The sequence below is a fragment of the Palaemon carinicauda genome, chromosome 9 (assembly GCF_036898095.1).
Source record: "Palaemon carinicauda isolate YSFRI2023 chromosome 9, ASM3689809v2, whole genome shotgun sequence".
Classification (NCBI taxonomy): Eukaryota; Metazoa; Arthropoda; class Malacostraca; order Decapoda; family Palaemonidae; genus Palaemon; species Palaemon carinicauda.
In genome coordinates, this window is record NC_090733.1 from 73539043 (window position 1) to 73566542 (window position 27500).

A 27500-nucleotide genomic window follows, 5' to 3' on the forward strand; every position below is an offset into this window, starting at 1 on the left:
AATAACGATAATGGTTAACACAAGAAGTTCGACATCGAGTGGCGGTGACGGAGAGAGGAGTAAAACAAATCCTGTAGCTATTTTAGACACGATACTCAGGGAAGAGAATTTCGAAATGAGTGAACCATTATTCATACAAAGAATGATGCGTGAACTAGTGGAATTACGTAGAGACATACAGCAAGGTCGGAACAGTGGAAGTGATATTACAACCTCAACCTGGTCATGAATTGACGCGGGAGCTCCTTTGATAGAACCAGTGTTAGCGCGGGATCTTTTGGTACCAACGACTCCGATTGTTGAGTTCAACAATCTCCACCCTGCTGAGGGATACTTTTTGATTGAAGCCTTCTTGGGGCTCGTCGAGTATGCTACTGCAGGATGGTCCGACAGACATTGGATTATACTGACCAACCAGAAGATAACCGGAGCAGCAGCTGGTAAGATAGTAGGATCGAGGGATCGGCCAACGGACTGGGAGTCCTACAAGAACGAACTCCTGAAATGGTTTGCCCTCTCTGAAACTGAGAAGACGCCCCTATGGCAGAAGTACCAACCGACCTTGAGAGCCGGAGAATGACTTTCGTATTTGTGGAATGGATATCTGCAGATTTGAACAATTTCGCTCCAGAAGGCTGTAAGAACCCGGAGTGGCGAGAAGGTATTGCAAATAGAAACTGATGGAAGTGCTCCCCTTGTCAGTTACGGCCGCCCTACAAGTTCCCGGGCAGTCCTTGTACGATGTCATTCCTACCGTACAAGCAGCGCTGAGAGTATACAGAGAACAACAGGCAAGGGGAGGGGTGAACCATTTGCCGCCATGCATGATAGCTGCAACCCAATGATCGAGGCAGCCCGGCACCCAGCCGTCTTCGACAGCCTCCCAAGGATGGGGTGCCCGTAGCAGTGGACCTCGAAGAGGCAATGGTCCGAGAAGGGGAAATGTGGTGGATGGCATCTGTTGGAACTGTGGGGGAAGGGAGCACCTCCGGGCAGTATGCCCCTCCGACGATCAGCGGCGGTGTTTTGGAGGCCATGCCACAGTCCATCTACTGAACAGCTGTCCAAAAAACGGCGTCGGCACAAGAGACCACGCTTCCCCTGCACCAACAAGAGGAAGGGGAAAACGACACAGGACAGGGACCAAGGGTCCTTCGGGCCGTCCGTCAGAACCGCCTGGACTGGGGACAGAAGTGCCAAGGAGTCAGTCAGCACGCCCCAGCCCAACGTCGGGGGAGGCCAGTCAGTGTCCCAGCCAGCAGTAAGGGATACCACCTGGTCAGCGAGCGCGGCTTCCCCAGGAGTGCCTGAGGGGGTTCGGGAAGTAGAGCAGCTGCCTCTCACCCACGCTCCCGCACATGAGAGTAGGAATGTGGTCCCCGTTCTTAGAGTAGGGATCGTGTGTGCAACGCGCTTTGCTGGATTCCGGAGCCAGCGTATCCCTTATGGAAGAATATTTGGCGACGGATGCCATCCAAACGTCGAAGGAGTGCCTGGTGTTGAACACGACTGGTGGTCACAAACTGATGACCCGACATTGTCAGACAACGATTCAGCCTTCAGGGTCGAGAAGTGACCCATGCCTTCTATGTCATCCCGACATTAAATATGGGGGATATTCCCATTATCCTGGGAATCGATTTCATCAAGGAGAAGCAAGTGACCTCACGAGGCCCCGATGGGGAGGGGCTAGTAGTGAGGTGGAATTTTGGACCAGGCGAAGAGACAGAGATATCCTTTATGGGGGAAACTCGACCTCGAGTTAGGGTTGCCCTTACTGCTAAGGGGATAGCTGGGACGGTTCCTGCCGGGCCGGAGACAGGTGAATCAATCCCCCCCTCCACCCTTTACTCCCTATAAGTGACACCTGCACTGGAAATGCGCGAAGGCGACCTAGTACACGTATACATCAAAAGTGGCAGGATTTCATGTCTCCAGGAATCACCACCATTACCGAAGGAAAGGTCGAAATTCCCTTTATAAATGTAAGTACCCAGTGGTTCCACTTACGCACTGTGTCAGTCTGCTACCTTGAGTTATGTTTGCTTTTGACAGCTGAATGGACATTGGCGGCCTTGTCTTTCCGTGGTCAAGGTCCTGGTGGGGACAGGCTGAGAAAGCTCCGTCAAACTGCAGTTGGAGCGACCCAAATTAATTATCACAAAAGAGTAGGAAATATTTTAGGGAATTTTGCGGATTTAATTGCAGTTGGAGATGAACCCCCAGGGAGAATTACTAAGTTTCCATTTAACATCGAGACTGGCAGTCACCCCCCAATTCGTTCCAAACCTTATAGGACTCCCGTCTGTCATGTAGAGGCAATTGAAAGAGAAATTGATAAATTAAAAGAGCAAGGTACGATTCGAGAAAGCGAGTCCCCCTGGGCCTCTCCAATTGTGATGGTTCATAAGAAGTATGGTTCTCTTCGATTATGTGTAGATTATAGGAGGATAAAAGCTGTTACCAAGGTTAACGCATACCCTTTGCCCTCTTTCGAGGAACTATTACTTGAAGTCAGGGAAAGCAGGTTTTTTCTATGTTAGATTTAAAGTCTGGGTATCGCCAAATTCCCTTAAATGATGAAAGTAAAGAGAAAACGGCCTTTATAGCAAATGATCAATTGTTTGAGTATAATTAATTATCCCCCTTTTGGATTGAAGAATGCTGCTGCCCATTTTACTCGTGTGATGATGTCCGTATTAGCTTCATGATTAGAGCATAGTGTCTTTGTCTACTTGGATGATATAAATGTAATTGGGACTACGGAAGACGAGCATGAAGAAAAACCTTATACAAGTGTTAGAAGCCTTGAGAAGGTCAGGGGATGAAGATCAATTTAGACAAAGGTAAATTTTTTCAAGAAGAAGTAGAGTTTTTGGGGCACATAGTAACACCCGAAGGCCTAAGGCCTTGTGCTGATAAAGTAGGTGTAATCAGAGAATTTCCAGAGCCAAAAAATGCTAAGGAAGTAGCCAGTTTTCTCGGGCTCTCTGGCTTTTACCGTAAGTTTATACAGAACTTCGGCCACATAGCACGACTGCTAGATTCATTGAGGAAGCGGCCCGAATTTCAGTGGGGAGAAAGAGAGAAAGCTGCTTTTCAGACATTAAATAAAGCACTCACGAGCGATGAACTGTTGGCTTATCCAAGGTTCGACCGGCCGTTTTTGGTAACGACCGATCCGAGTCAGATCGCGATCGGCGGAGTCATTTCTCAAGTTGATGATGAAGGGAATGAGAGGCCTATTTGTTTCGCTTCACGAGCTTTAAAGGGACCAGTGTTTAGACACAGTACCTTCAATAGAGAGACATTGGCAATTCTATGTATGCTGGAGAGACACCGCTACTTTTTGCTTGGGCATAAAGTTCAAATAAATACAGATCATCGGCTGTTGCGGGACTTGTTAAAAAAAGGGGAGTTAAATACTCGGCTAGCTCGGTGGATTGAGTGGTTGTTAGAGTTTGATATCGTGAATTTCGAGCATATTGCAGGGAAGTCGAATAAAGTAGCAGATGCTCTCTCTAGGACCGCCATAGCGGCAGTAACAACTAGGTCTGTAAAGCGGAAGGAAAAACAACAGGGGGGTTCAGGTTCAAATACTTCTGTGGGAGAAGCGCATAGAAAACGGGAAGATCTTAACAACTCCAGTGAGAGAGAGAGAGAGAGAGGACGAGGGCCGTCCGGAGAATGTGAATGCTATGAGTTCCGCGGCGGGAACTCAGAGAGAATACCCCGTGAACGAGTGTGTGGTTGATTTGTATGGCTGGAGTGTGGGTAAGCTTATTGCGGGACAAAAATTCGAAGCTTGGATCGAACAGGTCAAGGATTGTGTGAGGGATGCGAGTAGCAAGTTCCCGGATTTCTTGCGAAGACGATATCCTATTCTATAAATATGAGAAGAGACTGGGGGATATCCGGTCTCGCATTGTTCTTCCTTCCTCTATGATAGAGAAAGCCATCCATGTAATTCACCAAAGTCCTTACCTATGTCATGTAGGTATAGAGAGGTCCCTGAAAAGGCCCAGAGAGTAATTCTTTTGGTTAGAGAAGAAGAAAGACATTGTTAGGTTTATCAATAAGTGCCATGTGTGTAACACTATGTGGAACTACAACCATGTGATCCCGAAGGCCAGAACATGGTCAGTAGTGCCTGTTAAGTTTAATAGAGTGCATATGGACGTCCTGGGTCCACCCCCCCCCCCCAGTGACGGGCAGTTTAAGTACGTGTGTTTGTTTGTAGATGCATTCACACGCTTCACACACATGTATGCAGTGGTGGACAAAACCGCAGTTTTGGTTGCAAGGCGTTATGTTCCTTCATAGTGAGGTTCAGATGTCCACGTACCTTGATAAGTGACAATAGCAGAGAGTTTGTGAATGAAGTGTCCAAAGGGGTAACCAAGATCATGAAAATAAATAATTTCACTATCGCCTCTTATCGGCCATCAGCAAATGGGCTCGTCGAGTCCCATAACAGAGAGGTGACAAATATTTTAAAGTATCTTGTGGGGGACAACCCAAACCAGTGGGTGGAAATGTTGCCGTGGGCGGAGTTCGCCCTAAATACGGCATATAATTGCTCTGTCAGGGATACCCCATTTTTTATACTTTTTGGGCAGGACCTCGTGCTGCCGTATACCATTGTCATGGACCCCCACACCTTGTCATTATACAACACAGAGCAATACCGGGTGATGATGTGTAATTTGGCTCGGAGAGTGTTTCAGATAACCAAAAGGTACTTGCTGAGGGCCATTGAGAAGTATCAGACGAGATACGATCGGCGTTTCCGAACACGAACATCTGATATTCAGATAGGGGAAAGAATCTATCTGAAAAGGTTGCAACCGAGAAAGCATAAACTGGAAGCCTCATATGTTGGACTGTATCTTGTAAAAGAAATTAAAACCGATATGGCGGTCATCCAGCACATCCGGACTGGGGCTAAAGGCGAATATCACCTTTCGCATATGCGCCCAGTCCGAGAGGATAACTTGGCGTGGCATTTGAATAAGCTGGTAACCCTTACCCCGGGCTACCTGGCTACTTGGGGGAGGAAAGCGAGGAAGAGGCCCAAGCCGGTGTCAGTGCCATCCTTCGTGCACGAGAAAGTGCGAAAGGACATGGGCCATGAAATGAAGGTGTCTGCCACAAGGCGATTGAGGTCATAAATTCAGGTTTTACTTTGTATATGTTCATTCCAGGTGTTTTGTGAGAAGATGTATTAAGTTTTGTTTTCATTTTTGTTTTTGTTCTAAGCATATCACAGGTATGTCATTTATCACACTGAGATATTTCTGTTGCATTCATGTTTATGTTGAAATTAATTCAAATTTCGTTACTCTATATTGATACTTGCTTTGCTGTTACCGGTGGATTTATGTATGTTTTCAATGTTGTTATACTGTATTTAAAAAAATCATTTGTCTCTGTTGAGGATTTCAGTGCTGTTACAGGTAATTGCTAGTCATGGGTTGAAAATTAAACATCAATATTTATGCTTTTATTTTACAGGAGAAATAATATTGCTCAGTTATTGATAAGTATTTTTCTTTTTTATTATTCACTGTTTAGATTTGCTCCTTGTTGCAGTGTCACAGATGTGTTAGAAATGGTTTTCTTGTGATTTTAGATGGGACAAAGAGTATTGGGATTGTAAGTTATACATTTTAATTTTTTTCATTTTTTATCACATCCTTTATTTTGTGTATGTGATGATTTGTCGGTTCATATAAAAATTTTATTGCATTGAAGAAACTGTTGGTAAAACATGATTATTGTTCTGATTTTATGATCCAAATTTTGGTGATGATGTATCTAAACCTGAATTTTTTTTTTCTGTATGACCTATTGTGGGCGTGACATTCATCTTGTGTAACTTGCAATTGTAACACGTCAACTGGCCCTATGATTTTAATTTTACTTTTTGCATGCAGCCGAAGAGGATGGTACTCAGTGGCAATGTAAAGAGAAAAGAAAGTGGGGAACGAAAGCTTTTATATTGCAGTGAAAAATAAGATAGAAATGTTTAAAAAAAAAAAATAAAAAAAAATAATAAAATGTGAATTTTACGGGACGTAAAATCTAAGGTGGGAGTGATGAACTGATCGTGGTAAGTGTCAATGGATTTTTCTCTCTTTGTTAGAGGAGTGACGGTTAGGTTGTGGTTTGGCACTCAAAGTCCGTCTTGGGGTTAGCGTTACCAAACCCTCTCCCAATTGGTTGGTGTGAGACTTTCGGGTCAAACAACCAATCATGATCAGGCAGAGACATCGGTGTATGGGCTCTTGTTAAAAAGGAACACATAGGAGAGGCAGTCATCCTCGTAGTCCCGTAGAGTGTAAAGCTAAGGAAGAGCAGGTGCCAACATGTGTGCCGAACCGAGTACCATTTTTCTGAGGGCTTTTTCTTAGAAACATAATGTAATCATAAGTAAGGGCGCTCTTGTAAATTTAAGAGAATATAGTCTGTGTAAAATGATCAACTCGGCTATTATTTGTGCATGAAATCCCCCTCCATTCGTGTTTTCCTAAATTAATTGAACCCCAATATGACCCAGATCGGGTCATATATATATATATATATATATATATATATATATATATATATATATATATATATATATATATATATATATATATATATTTATATATATATATATATATATATATATATATATATATATATATATATATATATATATATATATATATATATATATATATATATTATAATATATATATATATTATAATATATATATATATATATATATATATATATATATATATATATATATATATATATATATATATATATATATATATATATACCAGTATATTTATATTATATATGTTACACATATATAATATATATGTAATATATGATAATATATATATATACATACTGCATATGTATATATATATATATATATATATATATATATATATATATATATATATATATATATATATATATATATATATATAGATAGGTAATTATATATAAACATATATATATATATATATATATATATATATATATATATATATATATATATATATATATATATATATATATATATATATATATATATATATATCTATATATATATATATATATATGTGTGTGTATATATATATATATATATATTACTGCCTCAATAAAGCATTTTGTTTACTTAATTTTAAGTTAATGGTACATTTCAACCATCAACTATTAGTGACATTTTTTTACCCTACAGTATTATTTAGTGCTGTTAGATACAACTGAGAGTTTTGTTGAAAAGCATACAAAGCGTGGTGTGGCAGTAACTAATTTAGTTTAATGAGTCATGGTGATGATTTTTGGTTTATTATTTTTTTTTTACTTGTGCAGAAGTTGTGTTAAATATGTACCATTATATCTGGAAATTAGTAAGAACTAAAGTACCGGGATAGAACGCACAGGAAAAGAATGAAGTTTAGTACAGTGGGTTACCTAGGGTGTTAGTCAACTGCATGTAGGTACTGTAATAGTTGTTTGTTCCGTAACCGAAAAACAAACCACGCTATTTACATTGGGTTTACTTTCGGCGTAGCTGAAATGACGAGCCAATAGTTTTTAACGAGGGTTAACTACCCCCGCGCTAGTTAGCGGGGGTAGGGGAAGGGGTAGCTTGCTACCCCTCCCCCCCCACACACCGGTGATTTGCTTCACTTCACTTTTGACTCCGGCGATGAACAGACGTGTCTGTCCATCGTCCTCGTTTGACAGCCTTAATCTTTTAAGCTTTTCCTGAGCTTGTGTGTGTTTGAAGTTGGCCTCACCCTTGGATATCCATCATGCGCAAGTGCCCTGGTATTGCCTGTCGCCCTTGCGGTACTTTCATGTCTGCGGTGGATACGGATCCTCACACCCTTTGCCCGCAGTGTCGAGGCCGACGGTGTGACAGAGAAGATACTTGTAGTGAGTGTAGGGAGTGGTCTGCCTCCCAGCGGGAGGAGTTTGGCCTCCGGCGTGAGAAGAAGTCCAAGAGAGACCGTTCTTCTTCTGGGGTTGCCTTGAAGGAGGAAGGCTCTCGAGACTCTTCTTCCGCCGCCCAAACCTCCTCCGAAGCTCCCCCTCGTCCGGCTCCTAAGGAGAGACCGCCGAGTGGGAGCGCAGGCCCTAGTTCTGTTTCCCGACCTTGGGTTGGGGGAGAGGGCGTCGCCTCCCATAGCGGGGCGGCTCCCCCTCCTCCCCCGGGGGAGGTTATTGATAATGATTCTTAGTGTCATGATGATCTCTTTCAGCTTTGGGCTTCCTTGGGGCTGAAGGGCCTGCCCTCCAAGGAAGCCCTGTTTGACCTTGTCCAGTTGGGGGCCGCTGTTAAGCAGTCGCCGGTGATGGCAGAGGTAAATCCTCTGTCTATCGTCGACGTCGTGGTGACAGAGGCTTCCGACGGGTCGGGGCAAACCTCTGCGGTTCCTGATGAGGATGACGTTGCTGAAGGCTCTCCTCCCCCTTCTGTACATCCTTTGAAGGGGGAAGGGAGTCCCACGGGCTCTTCTGCTGCCAAGCCTCCCTCTCGGGGGAGCGCTTTGACTGAGACTCCCCTTCGGAGGACAGATGATCCTGACGACCCCCCTCGTGGCCGCCTTCGCCGTAAGGCTCACCGTCCGCTACGTCATAAGGGCCTCCCGTCTCCCTATAAGGGTGCTAAGAGGCGCCTTTTTGAATCTTCGCCTCCTTCCTCCGATGGGGATTCTCCTGGCCGTAAGCAGCCTACAGCTCCTGCCTCCTTAGACCTCTCCGGGGATCGATCTTGTTCTCCAACGCCTTCCAGACCTTCCGCCCCTGGTGCAGATGGACAGCAGTCTGACCTCATCATCCGACGGGCAACGGTCCCTTCAGGGCAAAGGGTTGCCTCCCACGGTGTGGGTGCTTCCCTTGCGCGCCAGGGTTCCCCTGCGCGTCGCCCCACAGCTCGCCAGCGCTCTCCTGAGGACTCCGAACATCTTGCTGTTCCTGTTGTGTGCCCAGCGCGCCATCGGTCTCCTAAGCGCTCTAGATCTCCTGCTCGTCGGAGCGCAACCCAGTTCCTGATACGTGCCCTGTGCGCCCACGTTCGCCCGCGCGACCTAGAACTTCGGTTCAGGTCTTAGACAAGGACACTTCTTCTCCTCGCCCTCGCGATCCTGCTCGTCAGCCTGTTCCAGCGCAGCAACGCTCGCGGTCGCCTACGCGTACTTCTAAGGCTACTGTATGCTCTCGCGCCCACCGTCCTGTTCCTGAGGCCGTTCGTGAACGTTCGCCTTTGCGCAACGCGCCGCCAGCTCCCACACAGGATTCCATGCGTCGCCCTTCTGCTTGCCAGCGATCACAGACGCGTCAACGTTCGCCTGCTCGTCAGCGATCTCCTGCGCTTCACCGGTCCCCAGCGCGTCAGCGATCCCCTGAACATCAGCAATCTCCTGACCGCCCGCGTGATTTTTCGCCTGCGCGCAAGTGCTCTCCAACGCGTCGGCGCCCAGAGGATCTGGAGAGACATGGGTCTCCTTCTTTCAGCTCGCCCATGCGCGGTCGCTCGCCTGCGCGTTCTACGCGCCATCGCTCGCCAATGCGCCACCATGCGCTAACGCGCCATTGCTCGCCTACGCGCCAGCGTTCACCAACGCGCCATCGATTGCCTGCTCGCCATCGATCTCCCACGCGTTACAGGTCCACTGGACACCATCGACAGCGGTCGTCAGAGCGATCTCGTTTGTCCACGCGCCAGCACGTTCCCTCCCCGACGTGCCAACGCGCTCACTCGCCAGCTCGCCCTCGCGCTCACGTGCTTACTCGCCCACGCGCTCATGTGCTTACTCGCCCACGGGCTTACTCGCCTACACGCCCGCGCGATCGTTCGCCCGTGCGTGACCGCTCCCGCGCTAGAGTGTCTTCTCGCGATTGCGCACCCGCACTTCAACAGCCTCTCACGCGCGACTCCTTAGTGTCGCCTACGCACGAGTGTCAGCACGACCCCCGTTCGCGTCGGGTACCGCAGCTCGCGACAGCAGCAGGGACGCGTGTCGCCAGACAGCAATCAGGATCGCCCCCGCCTAAGCGCAGGTCTCTTTTTCAGGATAGGGAAGACCCATCGGAGAGGTCAGAACAACTTTCTTCCCCTTTTTCCTTACAGGCAGGTCCAGTGGTGTCCACTCCGAAGGATCGCCCAATCCCCTTCCCTCCCGCGGGAATTTCGGACTCTGTGTCTGTGTCTCGGCAGTCTTGGTTTGGTCCTCTGATGCGGGTGTTAGTGAAGGCTATGAAGCCGGCACTCGCCGATCAAGGACACAGGCCAACGGCGGCCTCGCCCCCGCTGAAGAGAAGGAGAGGAGTGGACTTCGTGGTGACTTCTCCCAGGGAGAAGCTGGTTCCTAAGAGGTCCGTCGGGAAGGCTCCATCCCACTTCGCAGGCGCTTTCTCCTTCTCTTGAAGTCTTCTTCTCAAATTCGCCAGGATCTAGCTGCACCCCAGGAGAGCGTCCACGCATCTCCCCAGGAAGAGATTCCGGGGACGGGAGACTTGGCTGCCAGTCCACAGAGAGGAGACCAGCAGGAGTCTGAGCACGCCTTCTGGCAAGTCCTGAGCCTGATGAGACAGCTCAACGGGTTCATGAACCCCGTGATTGCCCCCCGTGAAGGCAAAGACACGGTTCTGGATCAGGTGTACGGAACTCAGAAGCCCCCCAAGGCCAGCGCGGCTTTGCCCTGGTCCCAGGGGCTGAAGAGTGCCAGAGCCAGGGCCAATGCTCAGCTCGCGGTTCTCGCTTCCTCCAGTCGTTCCTCTGCCGGGAACAAACTCTTCCCACCTCCTCGTCTCCAGCAGAGGAGGTATTTTGAGGTCATGGGCGAGTCTAGCCTCGCTCTTCCCCTCCATCATTCAGTAGAAGAGCTCGCTAGGGGAGTTCCCCTTGAGAAGCTCTCCACCCGGCAGGTGACGTTCTTGGTATCGGAGATCCTGAGCCATGAGAAGGTCGCAAAGTGCGCCATGCAGGCCACTTCGTGGCTGGATATCTGGCTAGGTTCTCTGGGCATCCTATTGCGCTCCGAGGATCTGTCTAAGGAGTCCAATAGGAAGGCCCTGGAGACCTTCCTCCTCTCGGGCACTCGCTCCATCGAGTTCCTGGCACATCAGGTTACCAACCTTTGGGCCAACTCGGTGTTGAAGCGTCGTGATGCGGTGACCAAGAAGATCCACCCGAAGGTCCCTGCCGTGGATGTCTGCAGGCTCAGGCACGCTTCCCTCCTTGGGGGGAATCTGTTCGAGCCGCAGGACATGGAACGCACAGCTGAGAGGTGGAGGAAGTCGAGCCAGGACTCCCTCCTCCAAAGGGCCCTTGCATCTCGGCCATATAAGCCTCCAGCTCCGCAGCAACCGCAGCAGCAGGCTCGCAAGACACCAAAGCAGGTACCGGCAGCTAAGAAAGTGGTGTCTAAGGCCCAGCCCTTTCCAGCCAAGGACAAGAGGGGCGGTAAGTCCTCCAGGGGAGGCAAGACTCCTAGAGGGAGCGGCCGCGGCCGCAAACGCTAGGAGTGGCAGTCCCCCCGCGTGTCCACCTGTGGGGGGATGCCTTCAAAGTTGCGTGCACAGGTGGCAGCAACAAGGGGCCGATGCTTGGACGGTCTCTGTGATCGGCCAAGGCTACCGCGTCCCATTCACGACATCTCAACCTCCCCTGACAGCGAATCCAGTGTCGTTGAGCTCCTATGCCATGGGATCGGTATAGGGGCTAGCCCTTTGGGCCAAAGTCGAGACCATGCTCAAGAAGGATGCTCTCCAAGAGGTCGTCGACGGCTTCCCAGGCTTCTTCAGTCGACTCTTTCTTGTAAAGAAGGCATCTGGAGGCTGGAGACCTGTCATCGACCTCTCAGCTCTGAACAAGTTTGTCAAGCAAACTCCGTTCAGCATGGAGACAGCGGACACGGTCAGACTTGCAGTGAGACCACAAGACTTCATGTGCACACTGGATCTAAAGGACGCGTACTTCCAGATCCCAATCCATCCGTCTTCCAGGAAGTACTTGAGATTCAGCCTAGACAGCAAGACCTACCAGTTCAAGGTGCTGTGCTTCGGTCTCTCCACAGCACCTCAGGTGTTCACCAGAGTGTTCACCCTGATTTCATCTTGGGCGCACAGGAACGGCATCCGTCTCCTTCGTTATCTGGACGACTGGCTGATCCTAGCAGGCTTCTGGGACTTTGCCAGGATCTGGGGATCGTGGTAAATCTCAAGAAGTCCTCTCTGCAGCCGTCCCAACGACTGGTTTATCTAGGCATGTTGTTAGACACCAATCTCCACAAAGCCTTTCCATCAGACGACAGGATAGCCTGAGGAAGGGTTCCGCCACGGAACCCTTCCTCAGGCGAGAAGAGCTTCCCGCCCAATCGTGGTTGTATCTCTTAGGTCACCTGTCCTCCCTGGCTCGTCTGGTTCCAAACGGCCGTCTCAGGAGGAGATCCCTGCAGTGGCGGCTCAAGTCCCAGTGGAATCAAGGATCCGATTCCCAGGACTTACAGGTCCCGATAGGACCTTCGGAACAGGCGGACCTGCGGTGGTGGCTGGTCGACGAGAACCTGCGAAAGGGAGTAGATCTTCTCGTCCTCCCCCCGGAGTTGACACTGTCTTCGGACGTGTCAAAAGAAGGGTGGGGGGCGCACATTCTGAACCAGAGGACCTCAGGCCTTTGGTCAGAATCAGAAAAGTACCTGCACATCAACCTGCTAGAGATGAAGGCCGTCTTTCTGGCTCTTCAGCAGTTCCAACGGACCATGGCGGGTCACTCCGTGGTGGTGATGAGCGACAACACCACGGTAGTGGTTTATATCAACAAGCAGGGAGGTACTTTTTCGCAGCAGCTATCCCATCTTGCAGTAGAGATTCTGAGGTGGACCTAAGTCCACTCGATAACACTACCAGCTCGCTTCATTCCTGGCAAGAGGAATGTACTCGCCAACAGTCTGAGCAGGGCTTCACAGATAGTGAGTAGCGAGTGGTCTTTGGATCCTCAGATACCCAACAAAGTCCTGACTTTGTGGGGTTCCCCGACCGTGGATCTGTTCGGGACAGCTTTGAATTTCAAGCTGCCCCTGTACTGCTCCCCAGTTCCGGACCCCAAGGCACTCTGGCAAGATGCTTTCCAACAACGGTGGGACAACATCGACGTGTACGCCTCCCCATCGTTCTGTCTAATGAGAAGGGTGCTCAACAGGACCAGACTATCGGTCAACTGTTCGATGACTCTGATAGCTCCGCTATGGCATCACGCGGAATGGTTCCCGGACCTTCTGCAGCTCCTGACGGAGCTCCCGAGAGAACTTCCCCCACAACACGAGCTATTCAGACAACCACACTGCAACATCTTTCACAAGGCCATAGCCTCGCTTCGGCTTCACGCCTGGAGACTATCCAGCGTCTCCTCACGGAGAAAGGCTTTTTGCAACAGGTTGCGGAGAGGATGTCTCGGCACCTGCGAAAGTCCTCTGAGGGAGTCTACCAGGGGAAGTGGAGAGTCTTTTGTGGTTGGTGTCGTGGGAGGGGTATCTCTCCACTCGATGCCACTATTCCAGCAATAGCGGAGTTCTTCGTTTATTTGCGGGAGGAAATGCGCCTTTCGGTCTCAGCGATGAAAGGCTATCGCTTAGCCTTAAGCTTGGCTTTTAGGCTGAAAGGAGTGGACATTTCTTCCTCGCTGGAACACTCTCTACTCATACGTAGCTATGAGCTTACCTGCCCTCAGTCGGAAGTGAGACCTCCTCCTTGGAACGTGGTTCGGGTTCTCAGGGCTCTTAAGAGACCTCCCTTCGAACCATTACGCTAGGCCTCTGATCGCCACCTGTCTTGGAAGACGGCTTTCCTGTTCGCTTTGGCCTCTGCCAAGCAAGTTAGTGAACATCATGGTCTCTCGTACGACATCGCCCATTCAAGGGGATGGGGGGAAGTAACGCTCAGGTTCGTCCCTGAATTTGTTGCCAAGACTCAGAATCCTGGAGTGCCGGACCCACGATTCGACTCTTTCAGGATCGCGAGTCTTCGTTCTGTAACAAGCGACCCAGACCAGCTGCTACTATGTCCAGTGAGGAGTCTGAGGTATTACTTGAAGAGAACAGCTGCAGTTCGTCCTCAAGTGCGAGCATTATTTGTTAGCACAGGCAGGACGAAGAGGAGGGTCACCAAGAATACCATCTTGGCTTGGATTCGAAGGGTTATCCATCACGCCTTGAATCCAGACCCTCCTCCGTCACATCGCCCTAGGGCACACGACGTCAGGGGCATTGCTACGTCCCTGGCCTTCAAGAGAAACTTCTCTGTGACACAGGTGCTTCAAGCTGGGGTCTGGAAGCGTCAGACGACCTTCACAGCCTGCAGGACGTGACCCACAGGAGCCTCGATACCTTTTCTATCGGCCCTGTGGTGGCTGCACAACAGCTGGTCTAACCTCAGGCTCCTTTATGGACAAGTAGCAGTAGGTTGAGGGCGTTGTTACCCGGTTTTAGTCTGCGTGAATGAAAGAGTATGTCTGACCCTTACTTCTTTCTTCATCCTTCCCTCTCTTGGGGAAGCAGCATCCTGGTCTCCGCATAGCTGACCTCAACCTCTGCAGGTAACCCATGCTTCCTTGTGCTCCTAGTATTAAGTTTAATACTGTCGCGTCCCCCATACCCTGACGAGGTGGTATTGGGAACGTCCTATCCTGGATTCCTATCTAAAGGTCTCAAGGTCAACTTCATAGGACGCGTCACGCTCTTTCCTCCACACACAACTTATGTAGGCCACACGTTCCTTGCGAAGCAAGGAACTTGTGAGATGCAGGGGCTCCTTTTCTCAAGTGCTACTCACTGGGAGGCGGAGCCCCCGGGTAAAGCCAAAGTCAGTAAGGCTGGGGACTTTCCACCCTTCCTAAGGGGTAAGTCACCCAATGTAAATAGCGTGGTTTGTATTTCGGTTACGGAACAAATGACAAATTCGGAGATAATTTGTATTTTTCCTAACCATACAAACCTGAGCTATTTACACATATTTGCCCGCCAGCCCTGTCCCCCAAGTCAAGTCCTACCTCTAAGTGAAGTGAAGCAAATCACCGGTGTGTGGGGGGGGGGAGGGGTAGCCCCGCTAACTAGCGCGGGGGTAGTTAACCCTCGTTAAAAACTATTGGCTCGTCATTTCAGCTACGCTGAAAGTAAACCCAATGTAAATAGCTAAGGTTTGTATGGTTAGGAAAATACAAATTTATCTCCGAATTTGTCATTTTGCTGGTAGGTTATGAGTTGACCCACCCTAGGGCAGCAAGTATTCGTGAGTTCTGACTTTATGCACCTGTCTCTTGTTACCTAACCCTTGACGAAAGCTGGGGCTGACTGTAGTTTGGAAGGAAGTAGTAAAATCGATAGAGATCCACTCTCTGAACATTGTAGATAGCATGTTCAGGATATGGGCTTCCCCCCTTTTCCCCTCTCCATATCAGGGTTAGTCTAGATACGCCTCCACTATATAGTTGCCAAGGTTGGCATCTATGGCCCTTTTAGCCCTGGTACTAGCTATTCTCATCCTCAAGATTCTACTAATACCAGCTGCGGGAAGGGAAAGGACCTGGTGTATGTACTTCTCCATTTAACCCAGCCTTACTAAAGGGGGGGGGGGGCGATTTCCTGGGATCTTCCCCCCCTTCCTTTTAATTTTTGTAATTCGCATAGCAATTAGCATACTTTTCAGACTGTTTGTTACAAGAAATGAGGTACCAACTCCAAATCCTCACCATATCGACCTCAAGGAAGATCTTTAAGATTCTTTTTTTCGAGGAGAAAGCTTTGTTTTTTAACTTATACCCCTGTCGGGTCTCAAGATTTGGACAGGAAGATTAGCTAATGAAATATGAGCCCTCTCTTCCCTAACTTAAGGAAGGGAGCCAGCCCCAACTAGTAACGACCAGAAGTCTGGCTATGAAATGGCACTTTTCTGTTTCAGAAAAAATTATCATCTCTGAAACCAGAATTTAAGTGACAGAATCCTTTCTCCGGGAAAAGATTACTCATCCTGCCAATTAGGTCTGTTCTAGTATCTGGTGCGAGTGGTATTTATCGTCAGAAAATTAGGAGCACGCAGAATCCCCTCCCTGGTCAGAAGAAACTTTGCTTCCCATGTCCAATGGGGAGGGACATGACGCTTGATAATATACCCACTGGGGAGTTGAAAGTTGCCCTCCTTTTTTTTCCCGTTCATCGTTTAAACAGGACTTTGTTACTTCCTTCCCTGTCTAGAAAGGCTACAAGGCCCTCTAGAAAAAATAAGAACTTAAGGATAAGGACCTTAAGACCACCAAATCACCTCTATTCCTGTCAGGAGGTCAAGTCAAGACATCACCAAGGAAAAGTGGTCATGACTACACTACCTATGAGTAATAACCAGATATGACCTGGAGACTTATACCTTCCATACCTCCTAAGGAAGCTTGGCTTTAACTGTTCTTCTTGTCATTTAACTTTGACAGTTTGTTTTTTAGCGCCATTTTTAGCCAATATGGTAATGGCCAGTGTCCTCCCTCAGAATATAAGACCAGGGAAAAGGAAGTCAGATGGACATCTCAAGTCAATTATAAATAAGGAGGATTACACTTAGACCACAGTCTAATTATGATAGAGAGAAACTATTATAAGAGCTTGTTTATCCTCAGGGGAAGCATCTCTTAGGGAGCCTCCTCTTGAGCATGTAGTGCTTTTGGGTTTGCTGCAACATCAGCGTTTCACAAAATCATTCTTATTATATTAGTGTCCAAAACCATGTTGTTTGCGAGCTTTTGAACGCTCTGATAGAATTTATTCAGGAGCACCATCTCTTTTTGGTAGACAGAAATCTAACTATCAAAGAAGGTTTTTATCTCAAGAATCGGAAGTTTTGGCCTTGTCTCTTTATGAGCCGGCTATTCTATCTTCTATGATTCATGTTGATTTCTTGTTATTACTTATAGTAATTAGATCTTCCAGAGAGGAAGTGTTTACCTCTTCACTTCATGAAGACTTCCCATATAAATGACTCAGAAGTTTGTATTCGCTTAGGAATAAACTACGAATAAACTACCTACCCCGCAAGTTTTGGCCAGGTCAGTGTTGAGGGGATGTGATCAAGCTCCTGCTTGCGCAGTCAACCAAAATCTTGATTAGCCGGTCGTACAAAACATGATTACTAGTAACCCCATATAAATGGTTCAGGTTTGTATAGCTAGGAAAAATACAAATTATATAAAATTTGTTGTATTATGCCTACCATACACTGGTGATGAGGCGAAAGTTGGAAGGTAAGCATCCCTCACTTTTTCTAACATTTCCAAACATGCAGACACACTTAATTTGTTACTGTGCAGACTTTTTTAAACCTTAAAATCACATGAACATACAATAAGAACTTTTTATTAATGTTCTGATTTTACTTTTCATTGTTTTCTAATTATTTTTTTTTCAAATGATACTACACCACACCTCACACTATTTATTCTTTGGAATCTGATGAATAGAAGGGAGAAAACTGTTACCCTCAATAGCTGATGCAATTCGAGAGCTGGAGAGCTGGGGTTCCACAGTTGTAGGGAAGAGAAATGACCCATCATTCCCAAGTGTCGGATGATCAGCTGTTGTTTTGCTTGTACGCTCAAATAGTGGTTGCCAACAGATTCCAGATAATACTGAGATGATGTCCAATTATGAAGGTTTAGTATGGAAAGTATAATGAATTACAAAAAGTGCTGTGTACAATGTAATCCTTAAACAGAGAAAAACCTGTTTACTGAAGAATTTAAGGAAACCAGTTGGCTTTTGAACTGGACGAAGTTTGTTCTTTTGTGAATAAAAACATTAATTTTTTGTATAGGAGATAACTTTAGAACAAGCTGGAACATTCATTAAATCATTAACAAGGCAATTAATTAACGAAAGATGTCCTATTACAAATAAATCTCTTTTTTTTTCAGAAACGACACAGTAACATGCTGAAATCCAGAAGGAGTACTAAGAGGATCAGATGCGATCCTAAGTATACATTTCGTATTTCTGATTTGTCCAGAAGATCCTCAACATGGAAGAACATGGTAGAGAGAAAACCCTTCTCGTTGGGAATTGGACAACCTGTCAGTTGTATTGAGAAGAGCGAAAGTAGAACTGGAATTTCGTATGCATCACAGCACCACATGGAGTGGTTTTTACAATTGATAGGTAAATAATTCATTATTGAAATGGTCTTTCACATATTTTTTTTTTCATATAGGATGTGACTCTTGATAAGTGTTGCTCTTATCCCATTACTATATTTATATGGCATTACTATGTCACTCTTTGTGGAAGAATTATTGTTGATAATTCAAAGGTTATTCAGATTGAAATGTTAAAAATATGGTTCTGTTAACTTTACAACAACTAAACAAGTAATAAAGTCTTTTTTGGGGGATTGAGCCATGTAGTCCTGATGGAAGTTCCTCAAAGGCAGCTTTCTACTTGGGATATTCCTGCTAGTTATATACCAGAGAATTTTACCTAAGAAGTATCACAGAGTTCTTATCCCTTGGACCGAATATCCTGAGAGATATCGTATATACTACAGGGACGTGTTTAAAATGAGCCATAGCTATCCTTCCCCGAATAGTGTTAACCTTGTTTTGAAGGATATGGGATAGGATTGGCTACGTGGGCGAGAAAGCCGTTACAACTTCTGATCCCAGTGTGCTACTATAAACACATTTCCTTGATCATCATTCCTCCTTGCAGTACCATCTAGACAGTTGCTTGGAGTTTTTCTGCATGTTTTCATAGCTTTTTCAAGTGATTCTGTGATCATGGATGCTTCTTCTTTATTGAATAAATTGAGTACCATTTCCTTCTATGTTTGAGAATTTTGCATCTCTTAACGATGTGCGTGCTTTTTGTTGCCCGCGGCTGGCACGTGGTCAGCGCCGGCGACTCAAGTATCCAAATCACTCAGAAATGTTTAGTTATTTTGTTATAGTATTTTAAGAATGTTTTAATGTTTTCTTTTACAATTGTGGTATGATTATGGGTTATCCTGTCATTTACTGTTGTCTACATATGCATATTTTATCAGTCTTGACTTAGGCCGTGGCTGGTAAATATGTACTGTACTTATGCACCATCACCTTTCACTTAACCTTACGGGTTCTGTGAGGCTGCCCATCCTCCCATGCAACTGATGTGTCATAGTGGGGAGATGCAGTCATGAAGGTCCTTCTGGGAGCATTGGATAGTGTTTTACAGTTGTCCTAGGGTGACTGTTTTACACTCATCCACTTAGCCTGTGTGGTTGGCCGGGTGACACGGGTTAAGAGAACTTGCTCCCTGTTTCTGCTTCTTGTCCATCCCTTGGAACACACTAACCTCGTTCTAATGCTGACGGGTAGACCTCCTTTTAGTGTCGTCTTACCCATTCCTAGGCTTCCCTTCTTAGTTTTTGGTAGGCTAGTGGCTGGTTGTGAGGACTCGTTCTCTGTGCCTTCTTACTGCAGACCCCTTAGAACGCCATATTAGTTCTAGTGTTACAGTTAGGTTTTCCTGTCCTGTCGCCTCACCAATCTCCGAGTCTCCCTTCCTTCCCCCCCCCCCCCCTTGTACCTGCTGGTGCGTTTACTTGCCATGGAACTTTGTTCCCCTCCCAGTCCAGTTCCCTGGCAACTGCAGTGTCCTTCGTTGCTATATACTGTAGATGGAAGGGATAGCTTGTGGGCTATCTAGTCTGGCCCTAGGTAGGCAGATTTTTATTCCTTCCCTAGATTAATTCTCTCTGCCACCTTAGAGATCACTCTCAGGTGGTCTAGCTATCCCTTCCCCTTCCTAGTTAGGTCATAACCCTTTACTGTCTTAGGAACTACAGTTCCTTTTGTCTAGTTTACTTACCCTAGCATTTGAGTTTCTGTCATCAGCTATGTAGGCTAGGCCATGTAACCCTATCCAGGCGGAGAGCTAGTACCCCTTAACTTTATGCTCTGCTGCTTAGTTGCCTTGTCTGTGACTGCAGCTTCTCATCCTTTGCTATGTACCTCTTGCTGTGGGGTCTTGGCTCCTTTGCCTGGTCGGTTTATCCTGGCAGAAGTATTGCCTTCTGCCCCTATCTCCAGTCTTGTCAGCTTGAGCTCTTCTAGCATTGGATGTGAGTAGGCTATGGGGGGGGGGGGGACTCCCCTTCCCCTCTGCTGCCTTCTGGTCATCTACACCTCATATTTGAGGAACATTATCCTGTGAAGTTGGTTGATTTTATCCCGTCTGGTTGTCAGGATATCCTTTGAATTTACAATTCTTGGCATCCTGGTCTTCTGGTACGGCTCTCTTTATCTTGAGGGCTAACACCCCTTTCTCATGATTTTATGATAATGACCAGGTCCTGGGCAGATTTACTTATCTACCGCTTTTCATTTCCTATGCCATTCTTCCCTGATCGGGGACTGTTTCCATATAGGATCGTCCCCTTTCCCCTTGTTGACTGGACAATGCCTGTGTTGCGTTGTCGACATCCTTGGGGGTGTTAAGAGGTCATTTCATGATGCCATGGTTGCTAGGAATAGCTTCTGCCTTAGACCCACCTGCGGCTTCCCTGGGGGGCAGCTGCTGCCGGCTTAGGCAGGATGATATGTGAATTTGCTACCTTAGGTTGTCTGATAGACTGACTTTGGGGGTATTGGTGTTCCACTTACGTGACACTTTCCTCCATTTTCTACCACACTATCTTTTATAATTATTTCATGAATCTCTATTGATATTTGTAGTGTAGCAGTAGCCATAATTTGTCCTGGTGAAAATTTTTTATTCAAGAAATATTTTTATATAACATTTCAATTGGAATATTTATTTATTTGCTATCTTTAGGATTGAAAATTTTTTAATGACTTGTAATTGAAAATTTTCTATCTTTACAGGTTGGTGAAGACATGGAGTGTTCAACGGTATCCTGTACCAGGCAGGTCAAGTTGCCTTGTGGCCACAAGACCTGCCGTAAGCATGCTGACTGTCATGTTTCTAAAGGGTCCTTTGCAATCTTTGAACCAGGTGGCCCCTACCTTCCTATTAATGAACTCAAGGACCTCCTTTTTCTCAAAACTGAGGTAACTCCTGTTTTTGGTCACCAGATACTAACGGTACAGCTCCCTCCGGTACTATTAGATCATGCAGATGATGAAGTTCGGGATGCTCTTCAAGCGATGAGCTTAGAGGCCGATGACATGCTGATGACGTATTCTGTGACGTCAAAAAGGGTGAGAATCCTGCTGACTATGGAAACCTCTACTGAGTACCTAAATGGCTAAATGTCCATCAGGTAAGTTCAGTGCCCAGTACTTCTTTAGCTCAATCCCCCATCCTTGTATCTGCAGCCCCCGCCTTCACTTTTATCCGTTCTTTCATTAAGTACAACTTTGTCCCCTGGTAACTTGGAGTTTATGGCATTCGTGGAAGATTTACATGCCAAACATAAATGAGCTTAAGCGTCCTTAGAGGTGAAGATAAAGGCTCTTTTCAACAGGCACCAATGTCCAAGGCTCTAACAGCGTCAAGCCTATCAGATTGCTCAGCTAAGAATCCTTGGTGTTATGCTGGGCTTACGTCTCGGAGTGAGGAGTACCTCCACATTGGAGAAGGTATGGGTTCTAAGCCTGTCTCCCACTAAGAATTCTACCCCTCAATTGATAATTATCCATACTGCTATGTAAGATTGCTTCCCAAAGCATCCATTAGAGATGATACAATCCCTAAAGAGACTATCATTTTGGACCACAACAAGGCTTAGTCCTACAGTACTACACTTTCTGCCTTCGTCAGAAAGCAGACCACCTTTGTTGCTCTCAAAGATACTGTCTTTCCCTTTGCCTCAAAAGTTTAGAGGCTGTGAAGAAGGCAGTAATGAAAAGTAGACTATTGACAGTGCTAGAGGATTGCAAACCTGTCTCCCTAGCCCTTTCTTATGACTCGCAGGGTTGGGAAGATGTCCAACACATCTTTACGGATGAAAAGCGGGATAGAAACTCGATAGGGACATTAGAGACAAACAATTCAATGGAAGGCTGCCTAGAATACCCAAATTTCTTTTGAAGGAAGAATTGGAAGCCAAAGAGAGAGAATCTGCTTCTTTGTCCCACCAGTCCCACCTGGAAATGTTGATTGGGAACTATTCCAAATCGCACCTCTTCACAATCCTGGCAAAGACTCATCTGGCTACTTTCCACAGTGATCTACATGCTTTCTTTTTAGCCTGAAGAGCATGCAGAGAACATTTCCTAGCTGCAGCAACTATTAGGCATGAGCCGAGAAATTTGATTGACTCAAAAATCTGGGGGAAAGATCTCTTTCCTCAGAAATTGTTCAAGAAAGCATTGGACAAAGCAGCTCAGGAGAAAGAGCCTTACACAGAAGTGGGGTATGCCCTATAAGAGGAAATTCCCCTCCTCCCCGAAGAAGGACTTCAACGCAAAGAAGCGTAGGAGGCCCTTTAAAGGTAGGAAAAACTTTCTCCCGGTCTGTGTACACAGTTCCCCAGCAATGCGTGTCACAGTTTCCAACCTTAGCCACTACAAAAGAAAAGTACTAGCGTCAGAGGAAGATTTTGAAAGGGCATTCAATCTAGGGGCCGAGGAAGTAGAGGCAAGGCATTTAGAGAAGTAGGTCCCTCAGAACATCAATGAGTAACTATTGTTAGGGGGAAGTCTTTATCTTGTCAGGGATCAAGGGGAGTTTGATTTTTAGGCTCACAACATAGTTTCAAAGGGATTAGGCTGGAAATGGAGACAGAAACCACCCCAGTTCAAGAGGTTTTTTTCAACCCACAACCAGATTTTTGTAGATTTACGTAAAGAATCTTCTGTGGAATGGAATCATCCTATGCACAAAATCCATAAACTTTCGAGGGCGGCTATTGTGCGTGCACAAGAGAGATTCGAACACTCTTCGAACTATTCTGGACTTGTTCCCACTAAACAAATTCACACTGACTATCTCGCAAATACGGCCCCCAATATCCCGGGGTGTCTACACTGTCTCCATAGATACCAATGGCATCTTCTGTTAGGCTGGCCCTTCTTCCCCTACCTTGGTTTCAGACTGGCAAGAAAGGCCTATGTATTCAGTGCTATACCCTTTGGGACCAGTATACAGTAGCTCCAAGGATTTTCACAAAGCTAGTCGAGGCCGTTGTCCAACAACCAAGGAACAAAGGCCTTAATGTGATGGTTTACCTAAACGACTGACTAGTCTGGGTTACAACGAAGTCGTAATACTTTTTAGCAGCTTGAGAAGTTTTGAAATTCCTGCAGTGTTTGGACTTTCAAATCAAATCAACCTTGAAAAGTCTGGGCTATCTCCAGCTCAAGATTTCCAGCAGCTAGAGCTTCACTGGAATCTAATAGTCACATGAACTTTCTCCACTGCATGGCAAGAGAAAGGAAATCGCGAAATCTGTTAAGTGCTTGCTTTGTTCGAAGGTAATCACCAGACGTCAACAGGAAAGAGTCTTAGGATCTTGGCAGTTTGCTGCCGTAATAGACCCAATCCTAAAAGCAGGACTCAAGGATGCCAACAGAGTCTGGAGAAGAAAGGCATCAAATATTCTGAGAGATCTTCACCACAAAAGCCCGGCTTTGCTATTCTTAATAGCTCAAGCAGTGATCCACAGCCAAGAGCTTAATGACTCGCGTCCCTCTACAGTATCCTCCTCCTGTGGTAATTCACACAGACGCCTTGGAACATGGTTGGGTGGGACTTTCCCCTTTCCAAGAAGATACAGGGTCAGTGGTCAGCTACTTTACAGAAGTTCTGTATCAACATTCTGGAAGCTATAGCAGTGTTCCTAACTCTGAGGAGACTAATCCCAAAGAAAAAATCACACCAAATTAGTTCTTGACTGCAAGACAATAGTCCACTTTGTCAACGAACAGGGCTCCAGGTCCCCTCAGATCAACCATATGATTTTGGCTATTCTCACCTTGGTTAACTGAGAAATTGGCATCTGTCAGCAGTTCACTTAGTAGGGGTTCGCAATGTGATGGCGGACTCCATCACCATCCAAGCCTCTGGAAACACAATGGTCTCTAGATGCAAAATCATTGTTTTATCTAGAGCAAATACCAGAACTGCAAATAGATCTCTTTGCGACGAGCCTCAACAAGAAGCTTCCCCGGTATATAGCACCAAACCTAAATCCGCAAGTGGCTGGAACGGATGCGATGTCACTGGATTGGAACTAGTGGTCCTCATGTTTACCTCTTTCCACCATTCAACCTCATAATGGAAATCCTGAACAAACTTCAGACTTTCAAAGGGACAGGAGCTCTAGTGGCTACAAAGCAGCCCAAGAGCAATTGGTACCCTCTGGTTTTGGAACTCAAACCTCTCCAGATCCTTCTTTCATATCCTTTGCTGTCCCAGTATATTCCACAGAAGACTGCCTTCATTTCTTCGATAATGAAAAAACCTTCAGTCCATGATTTTCTCATCCTAGTGGCTCGATGAAAATTTGGAGTTGCAAGGAAGAGGATTGACTTTACAGAAGAGTACATGTCTGATACTATGAAACGACAGTACTTGTCTTCCTGAAAAAATGAGTGGGATTTGTTAAAAGACATCAGCCTTTTTCCATTACTATGGACTTCTGTATTTCCTTGTTTATTTCATTACTCGAACAAGGTTTGGCCTCAACCTTTGCCTCGTGTAAGTTGGCACTGACTAGATCTATCACTTATGCTTTTGATATTGAACTCAATAGGGAACTGTTTGATAAGATCCCGAAGGCTTGTGCTAAATTGAAATCAAATGCTCCTCCCCAGGCTATCTCATGGTCGTTGGATTAACTCATGCACTTAGCCTTCTCAATAGATAACGCCACTATCTTTCTGAGGGATCTTATTCTCGGAATCAATCGGTTAAATTTTCACCCAGATCCTGCATTTTTGGCAAAAAATTAACTTTACAAAAACGTTAAGGGCCCTGGAAGCTTGCTCCACTTCAGGAGGATCCTTCTCTGTGCCCTGTGGAATGCCTTAAGACCTACCTGTTAAAGAGTAGTGCTTTTAAAGGGGAAACAACAGAATCTAATCTTTCTTTGAAACAGCTAAGGTCCAACCTCACTTATTTAGTCAGACGGGCTGACCCTCCAATGGGTCATGTCCCTAGGAAAGTCGCCTCTTGATTTTTTCCAATACATGTCCTTTGAAGGCTTACAAGCTTACACAGAATGGAAATCTTCAAGAGCATTTTTTCAAACATTACTTGAATCTATTGGAAAAGATTGAACACTTTGTGGTGGCCACTGGTAGTGTGGTCAAACCAGCTTCTTAAGTGTTGTGCGTGAACTCTTACGGACTGTATAATTTGGACTTTTCAGTCTGCCTCGTGCGAATAGAATATTATTCTTATTTGTAATGCTTGCTAATATATATATATATATATATATATATATATATATATATATATATATATATATATATATATATATATATATATATTTATGTATATATCCTGTATATATGTGTGTATGTATAATGTATGTATGTATGTATATACTGTTCATAGATACATACATATGTATATATACTGTATACACATATATGTATATATATACATATATATATATATATATATATATACTGTATATATATATATATATATATGTATATATATACCTGTATATATATGTATATGTATACAATATACAAATACATACATACATGTTTGTGTATGTATATATATACAGTATATGTATATGTGTATGTATATATATATATTTATATGTATATATGTGTATGTGTATATATATATATATATATATATATATATATATATATATATATATATATATATATATATATATATATATATATTTATAGTAAAGAGTCAAAGGTGATATATTCCTCTTATTTGATGAATGTTTTTGTTGGTTTTTTCTGGTACATAATTCTTTGGTGGAAAACTTCTGTTTTCTACACATATTTGATGACAGATTTTATTCACAGTGAGTGGGACTGTGTAAATAAATTTCTTTGCTCCTATGTGATTTACAATCAACTTCCTTGGTAGAAGTGTAGACACACCTTTTTCTGTCACACTTCTTATTATGGGACCTTGTCTACAACGGAGAATATTAATTTTCTGGTAATAATCTACCATCAAGAGGACATGGCTTGAGCCCCCCAAAAAAGGATTTTGACATAGGAAAAATCTATTTTTGGGTGAGATAACCATGTCATCCTGATGATGACCCCCCCCCCACCCCCCCCTGCGTGCGCGGTTACTTTTCATCCCCTCCCAATTCTTAGTGTAAGGCCTTGCATCATGCGATGGCTGGTTCTGTATTGGTGATCCAGGAAACAGGTTTGTTGTAGCACACTGTGGTCGGAAGTTGTAATTGCTCTCTCGCTCACTTATCCAATCTTATGTCATATGCTTCGAGACAAGGTTAACTCTATTCGGGAAAGGAAAGCTGTGGCTTGCTTTAAACACATCCCTGTTGTATACAGGATATCTCTTTCACTCCAGGGGATAGAACCCTGTAATACTTCTTAGGTAAAAGTCTGTGGTATATCACTCGCAGAAATATCATAAGTAGAAAGCTGCGTTTGAGGAAATTCCATCAGGACAACATGGCTACCTAAGCTAAAAATAAGTTTTTCCTATGTCGAAATATATTTTATATAAAGAATCTTATTTCCGACGCTCGGTACAAATGTTACGCTATTTATAGGGATTATCTTTCCGTGAAGCTGGAAGACTAACCATAAGACTTTTAAGCGAGGTGGCAACTGCCAAACCCGCTAGTTAGCAGGGGTTAGAGTGGGTAGCCAGCTACCCCATTCACCATTGTGGCTAAACCACTTTCTCTTTTTGCTTTGCCAACATAAGACTTCTCCGCTGTCTGCCCTCCAACAGACTTGGCCATTATACTAATTTTCAACTTCTTTCTCGTTTCAGGTGTGCGTGTGTCTTCTTCCTGCCGTCCTAATGGGCCCCTACCTAGGATCTGAAGGACGCTCTTGCGGTATCTTATTATCCTCCGCTGAGGCCGACCCCCATTTGTTATGTCTAGGCTGCCGAGGACGGCTATATGACTAGGGCAACACGTGCGAGGAGTGTCAGGACTGGTCTTCTCCCCGTTGGAGAGATTTGGGCACCAGCACAAGATGAAGTCTCAGAGAGATTCCTCTCCATCTGAGTCTTCCTCACGGGTGAAGAAATCGCAGACCTCTTCCTTGACCCCCTGATCTCTTCCCGAAGTTCATACTCGCTTGGACTCCTCCAAGGATCGGTTGAGTAGGAGTGTTGACCAGCTAACACCAGGGCAACCCTGGGGTTCTGGGGAGGAAGCTTCTTCCTCTAGAGAAGCAACTTCGCTCCTGCCCTCGGGTGAGTCCTTTTTATCTGATGTTCTGCAGGTTTAGTTGTCGCTTGGGATTGCAGGGGCGCCTTCGGAGGATGTTCTGTTTAAGCTTCATCAGCGTGGGGCACAAAGAAAACACTTTCCTGTGTCC

General features: G+C 45.6%; 1 protein-coding gene across 9 annotated transcripts in view; it reads left to right on the forward strand.

Moving 5' to 3' along the window:
* The window catches only part of LOC137646998 (speedy protein 1-B-like), a 920935-nt gene that overhangs the window by 218550 nt on the left and 674885 nt on the right, over positions 1 to 27500 (forward strand). For all 9 annotated transcript variants that reach the window (XM_068380096.1, XM_068380092.1, XM_068380093.1 and 6 more), the window contains one exon: positions 17964 to 18204. In XM_068380096.1, coding sequence (XP_068236197.1) covers positions 17964 to 18204 — 241 coding nt within the window. The remainder of the gene's footprint in view (positions 1 to 17963; positions 18205 to 27500) is intronic.